Source organism: Toxorhynchites rutilus, chromosome 2 (assembly GCF_029784135.1).
Source record: "Toxorhynchites rutilus septentrionalis strain SRP chromosome 2, ASM2978413v1, whole genome shotgun sequence".
Classification (NCBI taxonomy): Eukaryota; Metazoa; Arthropoda; class Insecta; order Diptera; family Culicidae; genus Toxorhynchites; species Toxorhynchites rutilus.
In genome coordinates, this window is record NC_073745.1 from 280,714,783 (window position 1) to 280,734,949 (window position 20,167).

Genomic DNA, 20,167 nt, shown 5'->3' on the forward strand with positions numbered 1-20,167 from the left:
ATGCATTCAAGTGGGAATTAGCATTTAGAGCTCGACAGTTATTCTCTATACAAAAACTGTCTTCGACAAAGTTGTTACATATGATAAAGCGCTCATTTTTATGTTATAAAAAAAGGTGACCAAATTTGTAGATGAAAGAAAAAAAAAGCTTTTTTATATTTATATATAGAACTCGACAATATTGTAGTTCCAGTTATTTGAGACATCTTTGCAGAACAAAGTTTTTTTTCTATCTCTTCAAATAACCGATATAGCGCTTTTTTCTAAGTTGCGTTAGGGTCACCATGAAAAAAAAATTGTTTGCTCTAACTTTTATATATCAAATTTTACATCAAAACTGTCTTCGAAAGACTATTAGAGCTTACTAATAAAAACATTTTACGATGCAGAACTTGTCAATATCTCAACTTCACTCAAAGCTATTGATATTTCTTCCCAAAAAATACGCTCTCTGCAATTGTTCCTCATTTTTTCTGGGGCAAACATAAACAAAGTTTATTGGTGGCATTTGAAAGAGCATACCAAGCCATCAATAACTTTGAGTACGATTAGGATATTGACAAGTTCTGCATCGCAAAAGGTTGGTCTTGATAAGCTCTAAAAGTCGTACAACATTTTCGAACTATGTTTATCTCTATCTATGAACATAAGAAAGTTAGATTTTTTATTCCATCAACAATTTTGGTCACCCTATTTTTGATAACATAAAAATGAGCGCTCTATCGAATGTAACAACTTTGTGGAAGACAGTTTTTGTCTAAAGAATAAATATCTCTCACAAAGTTGTTTTTCAATTAAGTTGCATTACGGGAATCATGAAAAAACGGTTTTTTTTACTCTAACTTTTATATTCAAATTTCTACATCAAAATTGTCTTCGTACCATTTTGAGAGCTTATCAATACCAACATTTTGCAATGCAAAATTTGTCAATATATTAATCTTGCTCAAAGTTATTGATGGGTTTTCTCCCAAAAACTCATGACTTCAATTTTAATTTACTGAAGTACAAAAAAACATATCTTCAAAATCACATATTATATACATATTGTTCTTTCAAATTCCGTCAACAAACACTTTTTATGTTTGCCCCAGAAAGAATGGCAAGCAATCGAAAAGAGTGTATTTTTTGGGAAGAAATATCAATAATTTTAAGTGAAGTTGAGATATTGACAAGTTCTGTGTCACAAAATGTTTGTATTTGTATATTCTAAAAGTCTTTCGTAGACAGTTTGTGTGTAGAATATGGAATACAAAAGTTAGAACAAAAAAAACATTTTTTTTCATGGTGACCCTAACGCAACCTAGAAGAAGCGCTATATCGGTTATTTGAAGGGATAGAAAAAAAATTGTGTTCTACAAAGATGTCTCTAATAACTGGGACTACAACATTCTCGAACTATGTTTACCTCTATTTATACAGCCATTCCATGCCAAACCGATATAGTGGTTCTCACATATCACAAAGTGGTAGTTTTGTTCTTTATCGAAAAACATTATACCCGTATATTTTTATTTTTTTAGAAGGGTTACCATTTCTATTTTAGGGTTGTCCAAAATATCAAATTTTTCTTCTTTTTTCCAAAAATGACTTTTTTCAAAAATTCATAACTATTGAACTACTAGACCGATTCAGATGATCGACATATCAAACTGAAGCCAATCACCTGGTCTTTCTTGAAAAAATACTACACCTGCAGATATTTCGAATTCTAATTTCGAATTATTGTTTTCATAGTCTCGGGACCAAGGACATTTTTTATATTTTTTTCTGAAAAGCTGAGGATTTTTCACATAACATACGTTGAAACCATAGAAGCGTTTTTTTTTCGTTTTTGTAAAAAACCTCAGCTTTCAAGATAAAAAAGGTAAACAAATATAGCATCCTTGTTTTCGAAGCCATGTAAACTATAACAAACTAAAATACAATCAATAATTATGAAATCAAAATCAATTTTTGTTTAATATATTAAAAAACGAAAAAAACGTCTCTCTGGTTTCGACATATGGTATGTGAAAAATCCTTTCCAGAAAAAATATAAAAAAATATAGCGCCTCTGGTCCCGAGACTATAAAAACAATAAAAAAATAATACAATCAATAATAACGAGAGTAGAATTCGAATTCTTCGCATGTATAGTATATGATTGGCTTCATATATGTCGATCATCTGAATCGTTTAGAAGTTCAAAAGTTATGAATTTTTGAAAAAAGTCATTTTTGGAAAAAAAAAAAAGAGGAAAAAGTTGATTTTTCGGACAACCCTTAAAATGGAAATGGTCACCCTACTGAAAAAAAAATAAAAAAATACGGGTCTAATATTTGAGATAAGGAACAAAAGAACCACTTTTCACGAAAATCTGAAAACCACTATATGGCATGGAATGCCTTAATAAAGATAAGAAAGTGATATTTTTTATTCAATCGAAAATTTTGGTCACCCTATTTTCGACAACATGAAAATGAGCGCTCTATCACATGTAACAACTTTGTCGAAGACAGTTTTTGTCTAGAGAATAACTGCCGAGCTCTAAATTCTAATTTCCACTTAAAAGCATCTCCTGGATCATACACTGTACACTGTAGTAGAAAATAGAGTCTACCCAAAAAATACTAAAAGACGCTGTACCAAATAAAATAATTTGATCTTGAAAATAAGATTTTAATCGCCAGCATAAATATTACCTTTTTTCTCAAAATTAAGATTTTTGAAAAAAAAATCGGAGATGTTTGCATCCTTCGCAAAATTGCTCGGGAGCGTTTATATTTGGCCAATAATCAACTAAGTTTGTCGAGGGGTAAGTTTCGCGCACTGCCAATTTGCGATGAAAACGGTCGAAGGTTTTTTTTTATTTTTCGAAAAATAGGAACATTCGCATTGAACACTATTCTACTGCGGGTATTATCAGTTTTCCCACGGGAACGATGGTTGAAAATATCAACGCAAAATATAAGGGTATGGTAGGTTAATCAGTGTGGTGCCCCTTCTTTCACCGAAGATTGTGATCGTTTAATTACTCTCACGAGAAGAGAATATTGCGTACACAGAAACAGACTGCGGGCTTCAGAAGATGTTTACGTGTGTTTACTTTTCCTGGGATTAAGATCCTTCGGCTAGGTGGATTCCATTTGATGAGACTTTCCGATGTGGGCAGTTCAAGTACTTATTCATTGGCTTCCAATTATGGCGAGAGATTTGTTCAACTGCAGCATCGATCCTTGAATTAGTCCCAGCGGCATAATTTCTGCTACGCTCTCGGAAATTACCTCACGTTGTCGTGTCATATGTCTAATTGCAGCTATTGCATCTGTCACGAAGCGGAAATGAGTTAAACTCTTCCCACTCCAGATTGCACCGCTACCCATCTTAACCGCCGGTAGGAACAATATGGAAAGCAAAATTGTTTACTGCCAGCATTAACTTTCCGAACTGCACTCAACATTTTGTCCCCTTTCTAAAACACACACAATATATGTATCAAAGCAGCTGTGATGCAGGGAATGCATTGGCCAGCCCAGAATTCCCTAATTTCTTTTCACCCGAGCTATATTATCGTTATCTGTTCACTTGCAGACTTCGAAGTTTCCTTTTGATGAGATCATTCACAAAAATTTACACATGCCTCTTTCGCTGCGTTTCCTTTCGCTCGGCAAATCCATATGCGAGAAGATCTAATTGTAGCAACATGAGCCTCGCAGTGCAAGCGCCTATCGAAGCCCGAATCGCTCAGGTAAGTGGCGTAGATAAGCCAGTTGCCCGACAAAATGTGTATCTGGCGAGAAAATACCAGACGACAGTAATAAAAAAATCCCAATTTGATATCTCCCTTTTCTTTATTCTCTCTTCTACCCATTAAGATCATTTTGCGCTTTGGTCCTGCGGAATCGATTTATTTGTGTTTTACTCTGTGTTAAACCAATTCTATTGCATGCGTGGGTTGAGTGGGAACGAGCCGTGTGTGTGGTGTAAACCGTTTTGCGCCCCTGCACGAGCCACGGCTTCGGACAGCATCGGCATCGGATGAAAAGGCGGAACAAGCAGCAGCAGCAGCAGCAGCATAGAAATGGGATGGAGAAAAAGGTGCTCTCGAATGGGTAGCACTGCAAGGCGGTGCGATGCACATCCTCGTCAACCTCATCATCACCAGTGGCATCAGTGGTATTGCCATGCGACTAGGAAGGGGCCACCACAAACAGCTGCGAGATGTCAGGACTTTCCCCCTTGTCCCTTTTCCTTGTACCTCTTCCACACGCACACACTTCCTCCTTGCTTGCGATCGATTCCGTGTTTGGGTGTTGTGTTTATACGCAGGTGAGAGATCCAGCCAACCTCCGAGACGGACTGAAGCGATGCTGAACAGTTAGTCTTGCTCAATCACTGACCACGGAAGGATCTCTTGAGTAGCTTTTGCTTCCTAGTTTGTATTTTGTTGCGATCAAATCAGAAAACCGTTATACAAGGATGGGTTGCTGTTTGGATATTAAGTTCCACGGGTACTTCATCGGGGCACTGGCTGGTCTGTTGGAGCTCATTTCTTTGGCCATCTCCTGCTACGCGCTGTTGTGCTATAGTGACTCTAGTGATTCGGAGCTGCCGGTGGATTGTAAGCGACCGGAAGTGTGTGGGACCTAAGTATTGTTTCGTTACAATTTTAACTACTTTTCAGTGCAAGATTTGGTGAGCAGTTCTATCGTGGATTACGCTGGAGATGCCTTCATCCTGATTGCCGTCACGTTACTAATATACGGGATCTACAAGGTAAGTGATCATCACCTGACAGACACGACATCGAATGGGAAATTTCACACAACGACTGCCAATAATGGGTAATCCCACCTAGGACCACTTGTAATCCCTTAAGCAAAACAAATTTGTTTTTGTTCGGTGACGTGTACCTGGTTAAATCGCTAGGGCAATCCTTCCTTTTGTTTTGCTCTATGATTTTACGACGTGTGATCATTGTCGGTAAGTCCCCAAAATACCTGTATAAAAAAATCATTTGAGAGAATTGGGACAATTCAGGTGATGGGATTTCCGTATGGGTATTATCAATGAAAACAGTTGACTTTTTTCCTTGTGTCTCCTGCGGATTTGGGTCACTTATATGTGACGGTTGATTGAGCATGGGAAGCCCAATTTGGGTTGATTGTGTCGACGATCATTGGAGCGCATGTGGCCCATACCGAATGTATGCACTTGACATTTATTATTTTACCTTGAACGAATTCGTGAAATGTGGTTTTAGCATTTCCCTCAGCACTACGATGCGTAAAAATTGCATGATTAAGTTGATTCGTTTTGTTTATGTTTCGTTTCAAAAACGTTAATCTTTTTGGATCCACATGGAATTGAACTCCTAGATTCCAAATGCATTAAAATTATGCAAAATGATGGCATTCAAATATGAATTTATCTGAAACAGTTTCCTTTTAGCTATAAACTGCTCACTATTATAATTTGCTTCTGAATTTCAAATTTTAACAATGCACAATGGTCCAGGAGTTGCATTTAAGTGGAAATTAGCGTTTAGAGCTCGACAGTTATTCTCTAGACAAAGACTGTCTTCGACAAAGTTGTTACATATAATAGGACGCTTCTTTCCATGCCGTCAAAAATAAGGTAACCAAACTTTTCGATGAAATAAAAAATCTAACTTTTTTTATCTTTATAGATAGAGGTAAATACAGTTTGACAATGTTGTAGCCTCAGTTATTTTAAGCAACTTTGTAGAACGAAGTTTTATTCTACCTTTTGAAATATCAGATATAGCACTTTTTATTCTATGTTTCATTAGGGTGACCATGAAAGAGTGGTTTTTTTTTCTCTTGTATATTTCAAATCCTACATCAAAATTGTCTTCGAACGATTTTTAGAGCTTATCAAGATCAACATTTTGCGAAGCAAAACTTGTCAATATATCAATCCTATTTAAAGTTATTGATGCTTTTTCACCCAAAAACTCATGATTTCAATTTTAATTTACTCAAATACAAAAAAATAACATAGTTTTGTAAATCCCACATTATGTAGAGTGAACCATGTTCTTTCAAATAGCGTGAAAAACCTTTTTAATGTTTACCCCAAAAAAATGACAAGTGAATGAAGAGAGTGTTTTTTTTGGAAAAAAAATATCAATAACTTTGAGTAGAATTGAAATATTGACAAGTTCTGCATAGCAAAATATTTTTTCTTAGTAAGCTCTAAAAGTGTTCTGAAGACAGTTTGCCTTCAGAATTTGAAATATAATAATTAGAGCAAAAAAAACGGGGGGGGGGGGTGAGTCTGCCATACAAATGAAACACAAATTTCTGAATAACTCGAAAACTAATCAAGCAAATGGAGCCAAATTTGGCGTGTGAAGGTTTTAGGGGCCACGAAATGTTTATATGGTGAATAGACACTCCTCCCCTCTCTCTAAAGGGGTGGCTGCCATAAAAATAAAACACAAACTTCTGCATAACTCGTGAAATAATCAAGCAAATAGAGCCAAATTTGGAATGTGAGGGTTTTTGGGTGCGAGAAATGTTTATATGATGGTATGACACCCTTCCCTCCTCTGGAATGAAAAGGGGTGAAATAAAATTCATACACATATTTCAAACAAACATATTCCAACCAAACATGACAATTGAAAATTTCCGGAAAACTCTGAAAAAAAATGGAAAAGTTCGAAAAATCACATCCACGGAGACCTGATCCGGAAAATATATGGGTTACGTCAATGATGTAATATAGTCTTGAATTCATCGCCATTACAAATAATCTAGTTTAGGAAAACCATGAAGTTTGATACCCACAATGTGTTGTTTTGGGTTCTGAAATTTATGGCCCCAGAACTTGTTTCCGCCATATGTTCGGAATCCGAGGACCGATTCCGATAGAACATTGAAGGGTTCTCAAATGAAACGAAATGAGCTTTCAAATGAAACTTTTTGCGTCCCATTCAGTTCAGCCGTTTCGGAGAAAATTGTCTGGTTATGAAGAAATTTGTCTTGCATTGTGCTTTTTTTTTTTGTAAAATTGATTTTTCTCATATGTTTTAATAGTAATTTTAATTATCTGATTAGTTCTTCAATTCGTAAAGAATCAACTGAATGTGAAATGATATGTTTAGCGTCGATTAGTATCGTTTTGATGTAAAACAAAATTTCTATATGAAAACAGTTGAAAGATCTCGTGGAAGATCCAAATGCTACTCTGGATATGCTCATAAAACTTTGATCTTCAATAAAAAAGGTTCTACTCATAAACATAATACACAGAAATAAATTCTGATTCTGCAACAAAATTGAATTTCTCATAAAAATCAGGACAAAGGCTAGATTGTGAAAAATAAATCAGGACGCCTCAAATATATCTCAAGATCAGAACATGTCCTATTAAATCAGGACAGATGGTCACCCTAGCGAAAAGCCGTATAAGGAATCAATTATTCTAATACAAATTCATACAAATTCAATCAGATCGGTTCCAAATTTGTTTAATATGTAACATCATCATTCAAAATTCATTTTATCTTTTTATTTCTATTTCTGGCCATATTTTTTTTCCAAACATGGTTCATTATTGTCAATAGCATCTTTGATGGTACAGTTTCACCAAAATGTTTTAATCGTAGGTTTACCATCGGTTTGCCTTAAAAGTGGCTATTGCGCCCTGATCCATTGGTTGGATCAGAGCTGTTGTATTTTTATGAAGGTACTCAATCATGACATCTTCAGATAGCTCGGATAGATTAATAGATTGCCATGGTGCATTATCCAAAATAAGCAATATCTTGTTTGTCCTCGCAAATGTTTTTTCTCTTCTGAACAAAAGTGGTTTTTGAATCAATCCTCAAAAGTTATTTTTGCCGTTATAACGAAACATTTTTGGCCGCAAATCGAAAACGTGCCTGAATTGAAGAGGGCCTTTATAGCGAAATGTCGTATAAAAAGCGGCCGTATAGCGAGGTATGGGTGTAGTTACAAGTTAATGAAGTGAACGGGTTAGAAAAAACTTTTGCCAATGTGTATACAATTTCAACCCTTCTGGTGATCTGACACGAAAAAATCGACCAGATTCCGATTCAGTACAAATGTCGCTGTCGCACCTCGAACAGATCAAAAACATGTTTTCTGATGAAGTGACGGCCGTTTGAAGAAAAATATGATGTTTAAAAAGTTTACGTTTACGTTTACCCATTTTTAAAATAAAAATTAAAATAATAAAATATAATTGTTTATCGATTCATGCAATAGAGAGAAGCGTACAGATTATATTCATATAAATTCGACATAAATCGGTTCGGTAGAACTTGAGATATCGTGTTCGCCAGTTTGGAAAAAAACAAGTTTCGAGAAAAACGCGTTTGAAGTTAATTGTTTTGGCCGTACTAGATTAGATACAGCATCACTAAAATGGCTATAATTCGGTAAATTTAATCCATCCGTATAAGGATCAATTAACAAGAAGCAAACATTTTCATTTAAATTTAACAATTTAAAACTGCCTTCGAGTTTACTGATCTGGTAGAAATTAATATCCCCCTACTCCACCTACTCTATCTCGAATTCTCGACTTTCAACATAAAATACTCCTAGCAGAAAGCTGCCAGCATAAAAACAATGTGTATGTGTGATAGATGAAAATATTCTAAAGACGTTCCAGTGAAAGTGAACATTGAAAATAATGTCTCAATAATTTGAAAAGAGAATCCGCGAAGCCCGCTTAAGGGGCGGTCTTGGGCTGTAGAGGGTTAATCTGGCGTGATGAATGAAATCGTTTGTTTCGCATTTTATAGGATTGTGTTTCGATTCTATTTTATATGCGACTGAGAATATGCAAACTATACGATTCAATGTTTGTTGGTTAGGCTCTCAACATTGAACAATTTACGCAACCGGTCCTTAGTGTTTCTATTTGTATTCCCAATACTAACCCGAAAGACGTAATCATACGTCATTAATCTGACGAAAATACATGTAAATTTATGAAAATCTCAGCAAACTCAGCATTGAATCGTATAACTTGCATATTCTGAACCGTATATAATGTGGGGCCGAGTCACAATCACAAATAATGCCGATCAAAGTATACATCGTGTATATCTAGAATCATACAACATACGAGAGACACGACTTCATTCATCAAGACAGATTAAGTTGTTATTCGATACAACTACTATCGGTTTTGTGATGTGCACTATCGTTAAATCGATCTAAACGGCATCATATATGCAAATCAGGCAGATGCAAATTGTGAGTCGCATGAAAATTGCATGCGAAAAATCGTATTATATGTTGTGACAACTCGTTCAACAGTAAATAATTTTAGATCGTAATTGAGGACATATTACATCATGTTATTAATTTGACGCATGTATGGTATCAACGCTTGGTGGTGATTTAAGAATGCAAATTAGTCGGTACCAGATCAGCATGCTCAAGTGCAGCTTGAAATGGCTAAGATTTAATGAAAATTTATTTGATTACCATTGTATGATCGTTGTTCATGATGCGAACATAGATAACATATATGAAAAATATTTATTCCCAGCTTCTTTGAGACATCTTGCACATATCGTTAATATCATGCAGTTGTCAGTGCAGGTTAGAGCAATTTTTAGAGTGTAAATTTCGTTCATTATTTACATTAGAGCAACCACAAATCAGTCCCTACTTTTCACTTGAAGTTACTATCCCCTGCTTGTACCATAAATACGTTTTGATCTCAACGAGAAGTATGAGGTGGGTAACGAAAGCTAAATTGACAGCTGGTTAGTGTACTTACTGTGCACTTACTTAAACTGAATTTGATTATAATGAATAACGAAAAAAAATAATTTGTTGCAAAACATGTAACATTTTTGTATTACACGTACCACATGTTATTAGTCAGACAATGCATCGATGAACATATGCTACAGGTATACGAAAGTAATCCACAGAAATCTACTAACAATTGTAAACTTTGAAATTGAATGCCGAGCCACGATTCCTGTTGTTTGCACTTGGTCGAAAAAAAAATCAAATTGAATGGTCAGAAACCAGTTGTCAGGTCTCTTCTCAGATCAGTAGAGAGTATATTTTTTCACACACCAGATGTCGACAGAGTGCCTTTGACATCTCAACTGTACCGACTTTACACGATCGTTGTTATTTTTCGTCTAATGAAGTAATGTCATGGTTAATTGTAAGGTCCGCCTCAGATTGTTCTGAATTTGACTAATAGTATAACCATACTAGTGATTGTCGAATAATTAGTTCCCATGTGATTTCTAACCCAGATGCACTCCGTTAGCAACGTATTTTCTGAGAGAATATCGTCTCACCTTCAAATCTCAAAGCGTCAAAGAATGAGCATTCTTGAGTATGAGTATTCCCAATAAATTCGTCAATTGGAATATGGACAAATGTGCCTTATTAAAGATTATGTTTGAAATCCCCTCTGTGTTAACAACCTTCTGTTGGCAATATTACATATGTTTATGAGCTGGTATAAAACAACCGAGTAGACAGCAATACCAGCAATGGGGCCTAATACAAGTAGCGTATCCTTTTGTACATACTCATTCAGCTCAAAGCGAACGATTCAATATTAGCATAGATCAAATACGCATATATCGGATGCACTATATTTTATTGCACGAATTCATCCACCGCCGTATCCATATTGAAACTATCCTTTGGAAATTATACTAACGGAACAATGAGCAATAATGATCAAACATCCTAACAATCAAACACGAATGGTTCAATGGTAGGATAATCACTCTAGGAATTGCTGCAAGAATAATTATGCGAAATAGAGTGTGATAATACAATTGATTGTGCCTTCATGTTGTAGGGATATTTTAAAGATATATTTTCGTCATAAAATTCATGACTTACACGATATACCAATGTTCTCAAAATACTGTAAAAAATTGAACAGCACGTAATACAGAATTCCTCTTCAATCCCACCCGACACTGAACATGACTTTTAACCGGTTCAGGGCAGCTAATTGTTGTTCATTTCATTGATGGATTCACTTAATCATCCACCATACCTGATGCTGAACCCCAATTCGATTTCAACAGTTTCTCATACCCAACTCTCCATATTCATCCGTGAATCTATAGGGGTTTGTTCTCAAGTACGACTTGCAAGTTGTTGGAGTATACCATTTTAGTGTAGTGACACTTGTTGATAGACTAAATTTGATATCCTGCAGCAGTTTTGGACAAAACAATCAGAAAGCTGATTTTTAAATTCCTAGTTTAAGTTTAAATGACTAAGAAACTGAATCTAGCCTGGGGTTGAAATTTTGAAGTTTTAGAATAATCGTTAGAAATATTCTGACAAAAATTGTTAAATCTGAAAAAAAAACATTTTTTTGGGAAGACAACATTCAATTAAAACGATGTACCTACAAAGCCATGATGAAATTGAGGATAGACGAGCGAATACATCCAATAATGAGTTGTTGTGTTTTGAACAGGTAGTTTCATACGGTTCAGAGTATAGTGTATAGTGAAGCGTAAAATCAGAAACGACCATCAAGCTTCTAAAAACAATACATTGAAAGAACTCAAACCCATTACTTGTCCGATTGGGCTCGAAGAAACGCGAATAACTTATAAAAGCAAAAAAAAAAACAACACAACCCGAAATTCTCTCGCCTAATTTAGCATCTATTGTAACGGCAGGAAGGGCACTTGTTTGGTCGCGATGAACAATCGGTGGGGGGAGATTTGAAGGAAAAAGCTTTCTTGCGTAAGAGCATTACCCCGGAAAACACCACCTAACCTAATCTTTTCGCTCCCGTTCTGGGTCATTGATTACTTTATTGACGGGCACTGAGAAAGCTGCTCCTTTTTTCGCATTGCCCCACTGATTTATTGGCGTTGCTTTTATCGTGCTGATGGGTTTTATCGAAGGACGATTGGATAAAATAAATTTCATGTAGTTGAACGACGGGAGGCAATTTTCACAATTTCAAGATTATTTACGATCGATAATAACGCGTGAACAAATCCGCATCAAATCAAACTAACCAACCGCTATTTCAGGAAAACCGCTACTGTTTGATCCCGTTCATGGTCACAATCTGCTTCGACTGGTCGTCCTATCTGGCGCACAACATCGACCGATCTATGCCTTATCACGTGTGGCTGCTCATCACGGGTGAGTCATTGATTTCCGTTTATGTCTATTGCTCCAATATGTGAACTACGAACTGATTATTGTCTCTATCCATTGCAGCCTTCTTCCTGTACGTGTTCGTAACGATGCTCAGCCTCTTCATACTGTTCGGAATGAAAATAGAAACGCCCAAAAGTACCCAAGCAAAGTACTTCAGCAGCAAATTCAGTGGTGTCGATGTTGTGTGAGTGTAACGCACTCACACATAACGATTGCGACAAACACGAGTCCCATCCTTTTCCCAATGATGACAAACCAAAAGAAAGACTGATTATTCGTTGTACATATTAAGTTATTTATGGTTATTAGATTAATTTGTAAAATAATAACATCGTTGCATTTTTGTGTTGGAGAACATTCCGAGAAGCATGTGAAGCTTTAGAATCTTACAATCTAAATCGAAAATGTCGTTTATGATGAAATTTGAAAACAGGGAAAACAATTTTTTAACTAAGGTGCACAAATTACGTAACGCCAAAAACTCGGATTTTGAACCCCCTCCCCCTCTTATGTAATGAAATTCGTATCTCTAACACACAGCAAGTAACGCCAACTAGACCCCCCCCTTCCTTCCTTTATTCTGCCGTTCTACGCATAGTTGTCCCATGTTACTTTTTGACGATTTTCACTTTTCTTCATAAAACGTTGTTTTTATGCATAATCTTACGGAAAAACACACAAAAAACATATAGTTTGTTCCCAGTTTTTAAAAAAAACAACATCAAGCCATGCCATTATCATTGTCCCATGTTGATATTCTATGCATAACTGTCCCACTATGTATGTTTTGTAGATCCATATCGAATAAATCGGTTCAAGCGCAAGAATTTCATGTCACACTTTCAGCAAGGCTAATGCACTTCTGGTTTGGAAGAACGAACTAATTCTCAAACAAATAAGAAAAACTTCAACAGAACACGTGTACACCTTGTTAGCGAATGCCTTATAACAATGAGATTTATATTCTGCGAAGGTGTTGCAGATCACTCATTTCTTCATAAAACGATGTTTCTATACATAATCTTTCGGAAAAACACAAATGAAACGTGAAGAGTTCCCCTCACTTGAATCAATCAAGCTTGATCACGGTTCAAAAATACATGGTGGGACAGTTATGCCTAGAATATCAACATGGGACAATTGAACTTGATGTTGTTTTTTAAAATACTGGGAACAAACAATAAGTTTTTTGGTGTTTTTCCGAAAGATTAACATTAACAAAACATCGTTTTATAACTAAGGGAGTGATCTGCAACACCTTTATAGAATATAAATCTCATTGGTATTAGGCATTCGCTATCAAGGTGCACACGTGTTCTGTTAAACTGTTTTTCATTTAATAATGTATTTTTTGTTGTATTTGTATTTGATGACTTAGATCGATCGTATTTGAGACTTAGATCGTTCTTCCGAACCAGAAATGAGTACATTAGCCCTACTGAAAGCGTAACATAAAATTCTTGTACTTGAACCGATTCATTCATTATGGATTTACGAAAATACATGATTGGACGGTTATGCCTAGAATATCAACATGTGACAATTCAACTTGATGTTGTTTTTTGAAAAGCTGGGAACAAACAATATGTTTTTTTGTGGTTTTCTGGAAGATTAGGCATTAAAACATCGTTTTATGAAGAGAAGTGAAAATTGTGAAAAAGTAACATGGGACAACTATGCGTAGAACGGCAGTATAGTGCTTCTAAAAAACCCGGTGTTTTGCTAAATTGAAATGCTTAAAGCTTTTGGTAGACAAATATGCGAGAAAACTTTGATTGCGTTTTTCTCAGTTGATGATTTTGGAACATGGGACAACTATGCGTAGAACGGCAGTATGTGTCTTTAGAATGCAACGCGGTACTGATGTGCAACAAGTTTTCTGCACTCAATTGAACCCTCGCTCCTTGTATACACATGCGCTCTGGCAAATGAACACGCACCGAAACAGACGAAATGTTTTGTTGTCAACACCGTTCGCTTGAAGGGTCGAATATCGTTACTGCACCGTGTTCAGACATCATGTTTCTACACCTCCTTTCTAAATCGTGCTGGTTGTCTGGTTGTCTGGTAGGGGAAATGGGAGTAAGACGGACATGTTAAGAAGAACTTCAATTGTATCTTTGGAAACTCATGTTTTCCAAAACATAAAAGCAGATTCTTACAGTTCAATATACTGGTTTTCGAAATTATTGGCCAAATATTTTATAAAAACAAGAAGTGGATTATATCTGTGATACAACCGCAAGGTAAATGTAGGACTACCGTTGGCTCGGTGATCATTTGTTTGAAATTGTATCTGAATCAGTTCTAAATGAATGAATGAATGAATATTTTGTAAGATGCTGAAAGTTTTCTTGTTAGTTTGTGGTTTTATGAGTAAAAGTATGGAATTGTTAGTAACATAAAAGTCAACTCTTTCGAACTTGTTGGTAGTCCTGAAATGAATCGATGGAATTTGAGTGGCCTTGTAAAAGCAACTGAAGATGTTTGATACATGATTCACTTTTGTTTTCGTGAGAATAATACGAGATTTTTCATGATCACTCCATGCGCAGAATAGAAACTTAGGGCGCCACTTCACGGTGAAAACGAAATAAAGTCTATATAACCTTGTATAAAATTCGCCATTTTACAATGTGGTACATATGTATATTTTGAAGGATGGCTTGGTATAAGTGTTGTAACTTAGTTTTTTTTTAACTAGATAAACGATGAGTAGCATGTGTTGCGCTAAAAATACTGCAAATACTTCTTGTGTCGGCCCTAACATTATCAATGATATAATCCAACTTGATGTGATATCGATCTCATTACCATTATCCACAGTATTCATGTATGCATTATCAAACTCAAAATTTTCGAAGATTATCAACGATTTTGGTCCAATCGCGTGTTGAAATTATCGTAAATATACAAAACCCTAACTTTCTTACCATATACTGAAGACATTTAATGGTTGAAATGAATCTAAATAGAAATAAAATGAATAATCACGACCGAATCTTGCTTTTCAGTGCTTACATCATCAATAAACAAACATCATCACATCATCATTTTTATCGATGTGGGAATCATGGACATGTAGTGGGGGGAAAATAGACAGGTTGATAATATACGAAGCGTAGTAGTTTATCGCTCGCGAGAGGAATAATTTCGCTCTCTCTCAGTGTTTGCGTGTCCAGTACCTGAAATAGAACAAACAGGGAAAGCAATATAAAAAAGAGTTGAATATTCTTCACTTTCCATCATGCATTGGATGTGATTATGGACGTGATTGTCCATTTCAACCCCACCAGAGCAATTATTTCAATGAGCCGCACATCACACAAGTGAGAAGCGATGTTACGTATCTGAATTCAGCGCTGTGTTCAAAATCCACTCTCGACTGCAGCGCAGCGTATGTTTTCTGAAGACTGCTTTCAGAATATGTCAAAATGTTAAAATGAATTCAATTTTGCCATCGTGTTTGAATAATATTTCAACGTGTTTATTATTGTGGAGCTAATCCACTATTTTACTGGCTTAAACAATTATACAATAGTGGAAATCTGAATATAATCTCAGTACAAACAAACACAATACAAATACAAAATTTAAAATTTTTGGTACTATTTTCAAGTTACTCTATTTTTTTTAAAAGTATTTTTTCATTTACGTAGAAAAGTGAATAGAAAAATAATATTTCAGTCCACCGAACCTTACCCTGTGCCCTACTATTTTCTTCTCTCACAGATGCTTAGAGTTCTGAGACTGAATTTTCGTTCGCTTAGTAGACTGACGCGTAACAATTCGGCTACGAATACCCAAGGTGCTCCGTTTTTGTATTCAAATTCATTGCTTAATCATTCAACTTCGGGGTAGCTTCTGTTATCATTGAGCAGTTGATTTGATTTTATTTATTGTTACCCATTCGAGTGAGTTTGGTGGGAATTATTTAACGTTCAAGTACAGGTCGGGCATGATAATATTCAGGCTTGATTATATTTTTTTTCATAAAATATGATCCTCTATTTCTTCCTGAAAGATTCCAGATATGTGTATTTTTTTAAACGAGAGAGGTGTTTTATGGCTTTAAGGGGAGCAATCAAAAATTAAATTCATCTTTTATATTAAAAAAAAAAACAAAAAAAAAATAGTAAAATGTGTGAAAACAGTAAAAATATAATTTTCTTGATTCGATCATACACAATGAAAAAAATGGACACAGTTTTAGCTGGTGGACTCCAATGAAAATGAAAAACTGCTCATATCAGTATTTCAATACTTATTTTAAAAATTCCATTGCTAAATAACACTCATTGGCTGTATTTTTGAGTGATAACTTCAATGATTTACCATCGAAAGATTGAAAAAATTACGCAAAAGCAACTACTACGCTCGATGGTTTGTTCGTACTACCAGCTCCACCCCAGAAAAAGGTGGAGATCATGAGGTACTTCGTGTTCGCCGGATTAAGCAGATTTAGCAGATCCTAGAACGTCGAACGGAAGCTGAAGTGGGAGACCGAGAGCAAGAAAGCTTCATCGTTCCGCGTTCTGGTCGGGAAGTCGGAATAACCGGCCTAACGGTAAAGAAGAACCTAGCCAAAATGGACATTTTTATGCGGAAACGTTTCTGAGGAACAGTGGCTAAAGATGCTGGTTCAAAACATATTTACGTTGAAGTGCGACGTCGTCGTCCTAATGGGTCACGAGACCTACTATATGCTGGACGGCAACAACTAGCAGGGAACCGGGTAGGAAGTGTTTAACGATGTCGAATATATCTCCTGCACCAAGTTCCCGAATAAGGTTCTTCTGTGGGTGACGATTAGAAAGAAGGGAATGTCCAGGCCGCCGTTAACGAGAAAATATACAGTACGAAATGCTTGTCGGAAGTTGCCGCCTTCATCAAAAAGTATCACGCGAGAGGGGATGTGATCTTTTGGCTGGACGTGGGCTGAAACAACTGATCCCCAAGGCAACGAAAGAGTTGAAGGACATGCCGACCTCCATCTTTTTATCGGTTATGGTTAAAGCTCCGGCCAACTACCGAAGACTTTGACACCCTACCACCCGGGTGTCAGAGAATTTTTGTATAAGGCTTAATAAACGTAGGATTTCCATTGAATTATCTTTTGTTTTTTTTTCAGCAATTTGGCTTATTGACGTATCCATTCACGATTTTAGGGGTGCAGAATGAACCGAATGAATATGAATAAATGTGAATAAATTGAATAAATATGATGGATTCTAGTTTTTTTAACGGACGTGCAACGTGGAGGTGCAAATCGACTCTTCCGCCCCGGGTGCGAAAACTTCACTCGACGCTACTGCTAACTAGAGATGTGCCATCCGCTCATGAGCTGTTCCGAAGAATCGACTCTTTGAAGTGAGTTGACGCGGAACAGCTCGCAAAAAAAATCAAACAGCTCTTCAGCTCACTTTGATGATGATGAAGGAGAGAAAAGAGCTGTAGAATTGAAGAGAGTGTGTGAGCTGTAAGATTCAAATGAACTGACCGTCTCTCGCTCATCGTGTTAAAACATCAGTTTAGTTTCATTTGTCCCTCGTCTTTTCAACTGTTATATTCGCGTTGACGGCATTGAGCTTTGTTTACCAGTTTAGGGGGCGCCAAAAATAATAATTGGCTCTCAGGCAGAATGAACACGTTTTTAAATTCAAATTATTAATGAAAATTAACTTCTGTGTATCAAATGAGTATTCTATTTCAATGAAAAACACTTTGTTTGCAGGCGGTGCAAAAATCTCATAAGATTTTTTTTTTTTTGAAGAAAACTTTCTATTGTAATGTAAAGCCTCAGTAAAAATGTCGGAAATGTTGTACTCGCCGAGTCTGTTGTAAATAATAGTCTGGAATACGTGTTTCAAGTAATTAATAATATGGTGTGAAAAATTTCATTTGAATTTTAACATTTTCAAACTGGCTTCGTGGCTATCGAGTTTGGGACCCAAATTGAAAGTCGGCACTGACAACTGAGCTGAAGAGCTGTTCATAAAGAACAGCTCATTTAGATGAGCTGATATGATCAGAGCTGTTCATCATGATGAGCTGATTTGCACACCTCTACTGCTAACAGTACAACTTTTTCGCATACAGTGCGATTCACCACTCACCAAGGACTGTGAGAGACACAAAAATTCAGTAGTGCCGATCGCTCAACACGTGATTAACCGATGGAGAAGAAAGTAGCGCCTCCCAGTTTATCGGCATGGTGGCGAATGAAAATACATATAAGATATGTAGTTTATTTGATAAAACATATCAGAATATAAGTATAGAATGGCAGAAGCAGGGGGATCTCCAAATATGGAGATCTCTGATTGAAAAAAGTCAGATCTCGCCTCCCCACCCTGTTGTCCCAGATCTCTCTCAATCCTCGTCATTCCCTTTTCCCCTGTTATCTCTTCTCCGCGTGCCAAGGTCTATTCGGATGGTGCACCTGGAACTGGCCCGTGGATTGTTTTCTTCAGGCCTTAGCCAAACCGTAAAACGCTTAATGCTATTCAGATCATGATCTGGCAAGATACTTTTCCGTGATAGAAATTTAAAAGGTTAGACCAACCAAACGGCGTGTTGTAGTGTCTGAACGGAAACACGCAAACGATATTGTAGTCGACTAGCGATTTACCCTAGAATATCGTGTCTACGTACCGTCCCATGATGGTTTGGTTTGGCACGAGGAAAGTCAATGAAAAAATTATGAAAAGTGACTCGAAACATGAGAAATCGCTCCTCAACGAATGAAAGCGAGGAATATTCACATTGATGGATTTTTAATTTTACATAGAAGGTTTGTCACGATTCCGCTCCCGTGTAAAAATTGTTCGAGGTATACCACAAGATAGGTACGATCTTGGTTCCGATTTTTCGATGGTAAAATTGTCTCTTGCTCTCCTTTCATGGAACAATTCTGCTCCGGAATCGGATATAATTAAGTTCGACTTGCTGGGAAACCTCCCTGATGTGGCGAAACGTCGCTTGTTCATTATTCAATCATTCTCCGGTGCATAATATTGTTCCGGATGATTGGAGACAAATACAAGTAACAGCTATTCGAAAACCCAAAAACTTCTGTTCGTACGGCCCAATAGCAATGCTGTCTTGTATACGCCCAAAAAAGGAAATGGCTTCAGTATTCTTGGACACAAAGGGGGTCTTTGAATCAGTTTCGATAGGAGCCTATCGTGCTCCCGTGGCCGAGTGGTTAGCGTCATAACTAACATGCCGGGTGTTCGGGTTCGATTCCCGTTCTGTTCGGGGGAATTTTTCGTCAAAGAAATTTCCTCCGACTTGCACTGTGATCACGCGTATTCTAGAGCTTGCCACTCAGAATGCATTCAAGGCGTGTTATTTGGCATAGAAATCTCAACTAAGTACTAATAAAAATGACGCAAGTAATACTACTTTGAGACGGCGAAGTTCCTCTAGGAACGTTAGTGCCATTGAAGAAGAAGAAGAAGGAGCCTGTCAGATAAGTTACACTTATAACTTACTTTGTGAGAAACATTTAATTTTTTCTCACGTAAGTCGGGTCTCTTATATGGGCCTCCCCTAGGGCTCATGTTTAAGTCCCCTTTTGTACAACAACAAGCAGAACCAAAGCTTCAACTTTTGGGTAAACCGATCACTCATGTCATGTCATTCAGGTATCTTGGGGTCTGGTTCGACTCCAAATGTACTTGGGGGGTCCATATTAGGTATCTGAGTAAAAAATGTCAGCAAAGATTAAACTTTCTCCGTACAATTACCGGCACCTGGTGGGGAGCCCATACAGAATATCTTATCCCATCCCATCCAACGTTGTATCGAACAACTATTCTCTTAGTGATGGAGTATGGTAGTTAATGTTTTCAATCAGGTGCCGAAACACACCTCATAAAACTCGAGCGAATTCAATACCTTTGTCTCCGTATCCATAATGCTACCAAGAATGCTCTCATTCAAAGCTGTTGTCTGCCTTCTCGAAACATACCGGAAGATCGAAGCCGAATTATTTC

General features: G+C 36.6%; 2 protein-coding genes across 2 annotated transcripts in view; one reads left to right on the top strand and one right to left on the bottom strand.

Annotated features, from left to right (window-relative positions):
• LOC129768756 (bromodomain-containing protein DDB_G0280777) overlaps positions 1 to 20,167 on the bottom strand; it is a 324,627-nt gene that overhangs the window by 17,361 nt on the left and 287,099 nt on the right. The gene's annotated exons all lie outside the window — the stretch shown is intronic.
• Positions 4,342 to 15,135, top strand: LOC129768764 (uncharacterized). Its single transcript, XM_055770629.1, has 4 exons — positions 4,342 to 4,603; positions 4,667 to 4,758; positions 12,035 to 12,149; positions 12,228 to 15,135. The coding sequence occupies exons 1-4, from the start codon at positions 4,462 to 4,464 to the stop codon at positions 12,353 to 12,355; spliced, it is 477 nt and encodes a 158-aa protein (XP_055626604.1). The 5' UTR covers positions 4,342 to 4,461; the 3' UTR covers positions 12,356 to 15,135.

Excerpts from the sequence above, each read along its gene's own strand:
- LOC129768764 (XM_055770629.1), top strand. The coding sequence starts at position 4,462 with ATGGGTTGCTGTTTGGATATTAAGTTCCACGGGTACTTCATCGGGGCA. Across the intron at positions 4,759-12,034 it reads TAATATACGGGATCTACAAG|GAAAACCGCTACTGTTTGAT; the intron begins GTAAGTGATCAT and ends CCGCTATTTCAG. Across the intron at positions 12,150-12,227 it reads CGTGTGGCTGCTCATCACGG|CCTTCTTCCTGTACGTGTTC; the intron begins GTGAGTCATTGA and ends TATCCATTGCAG.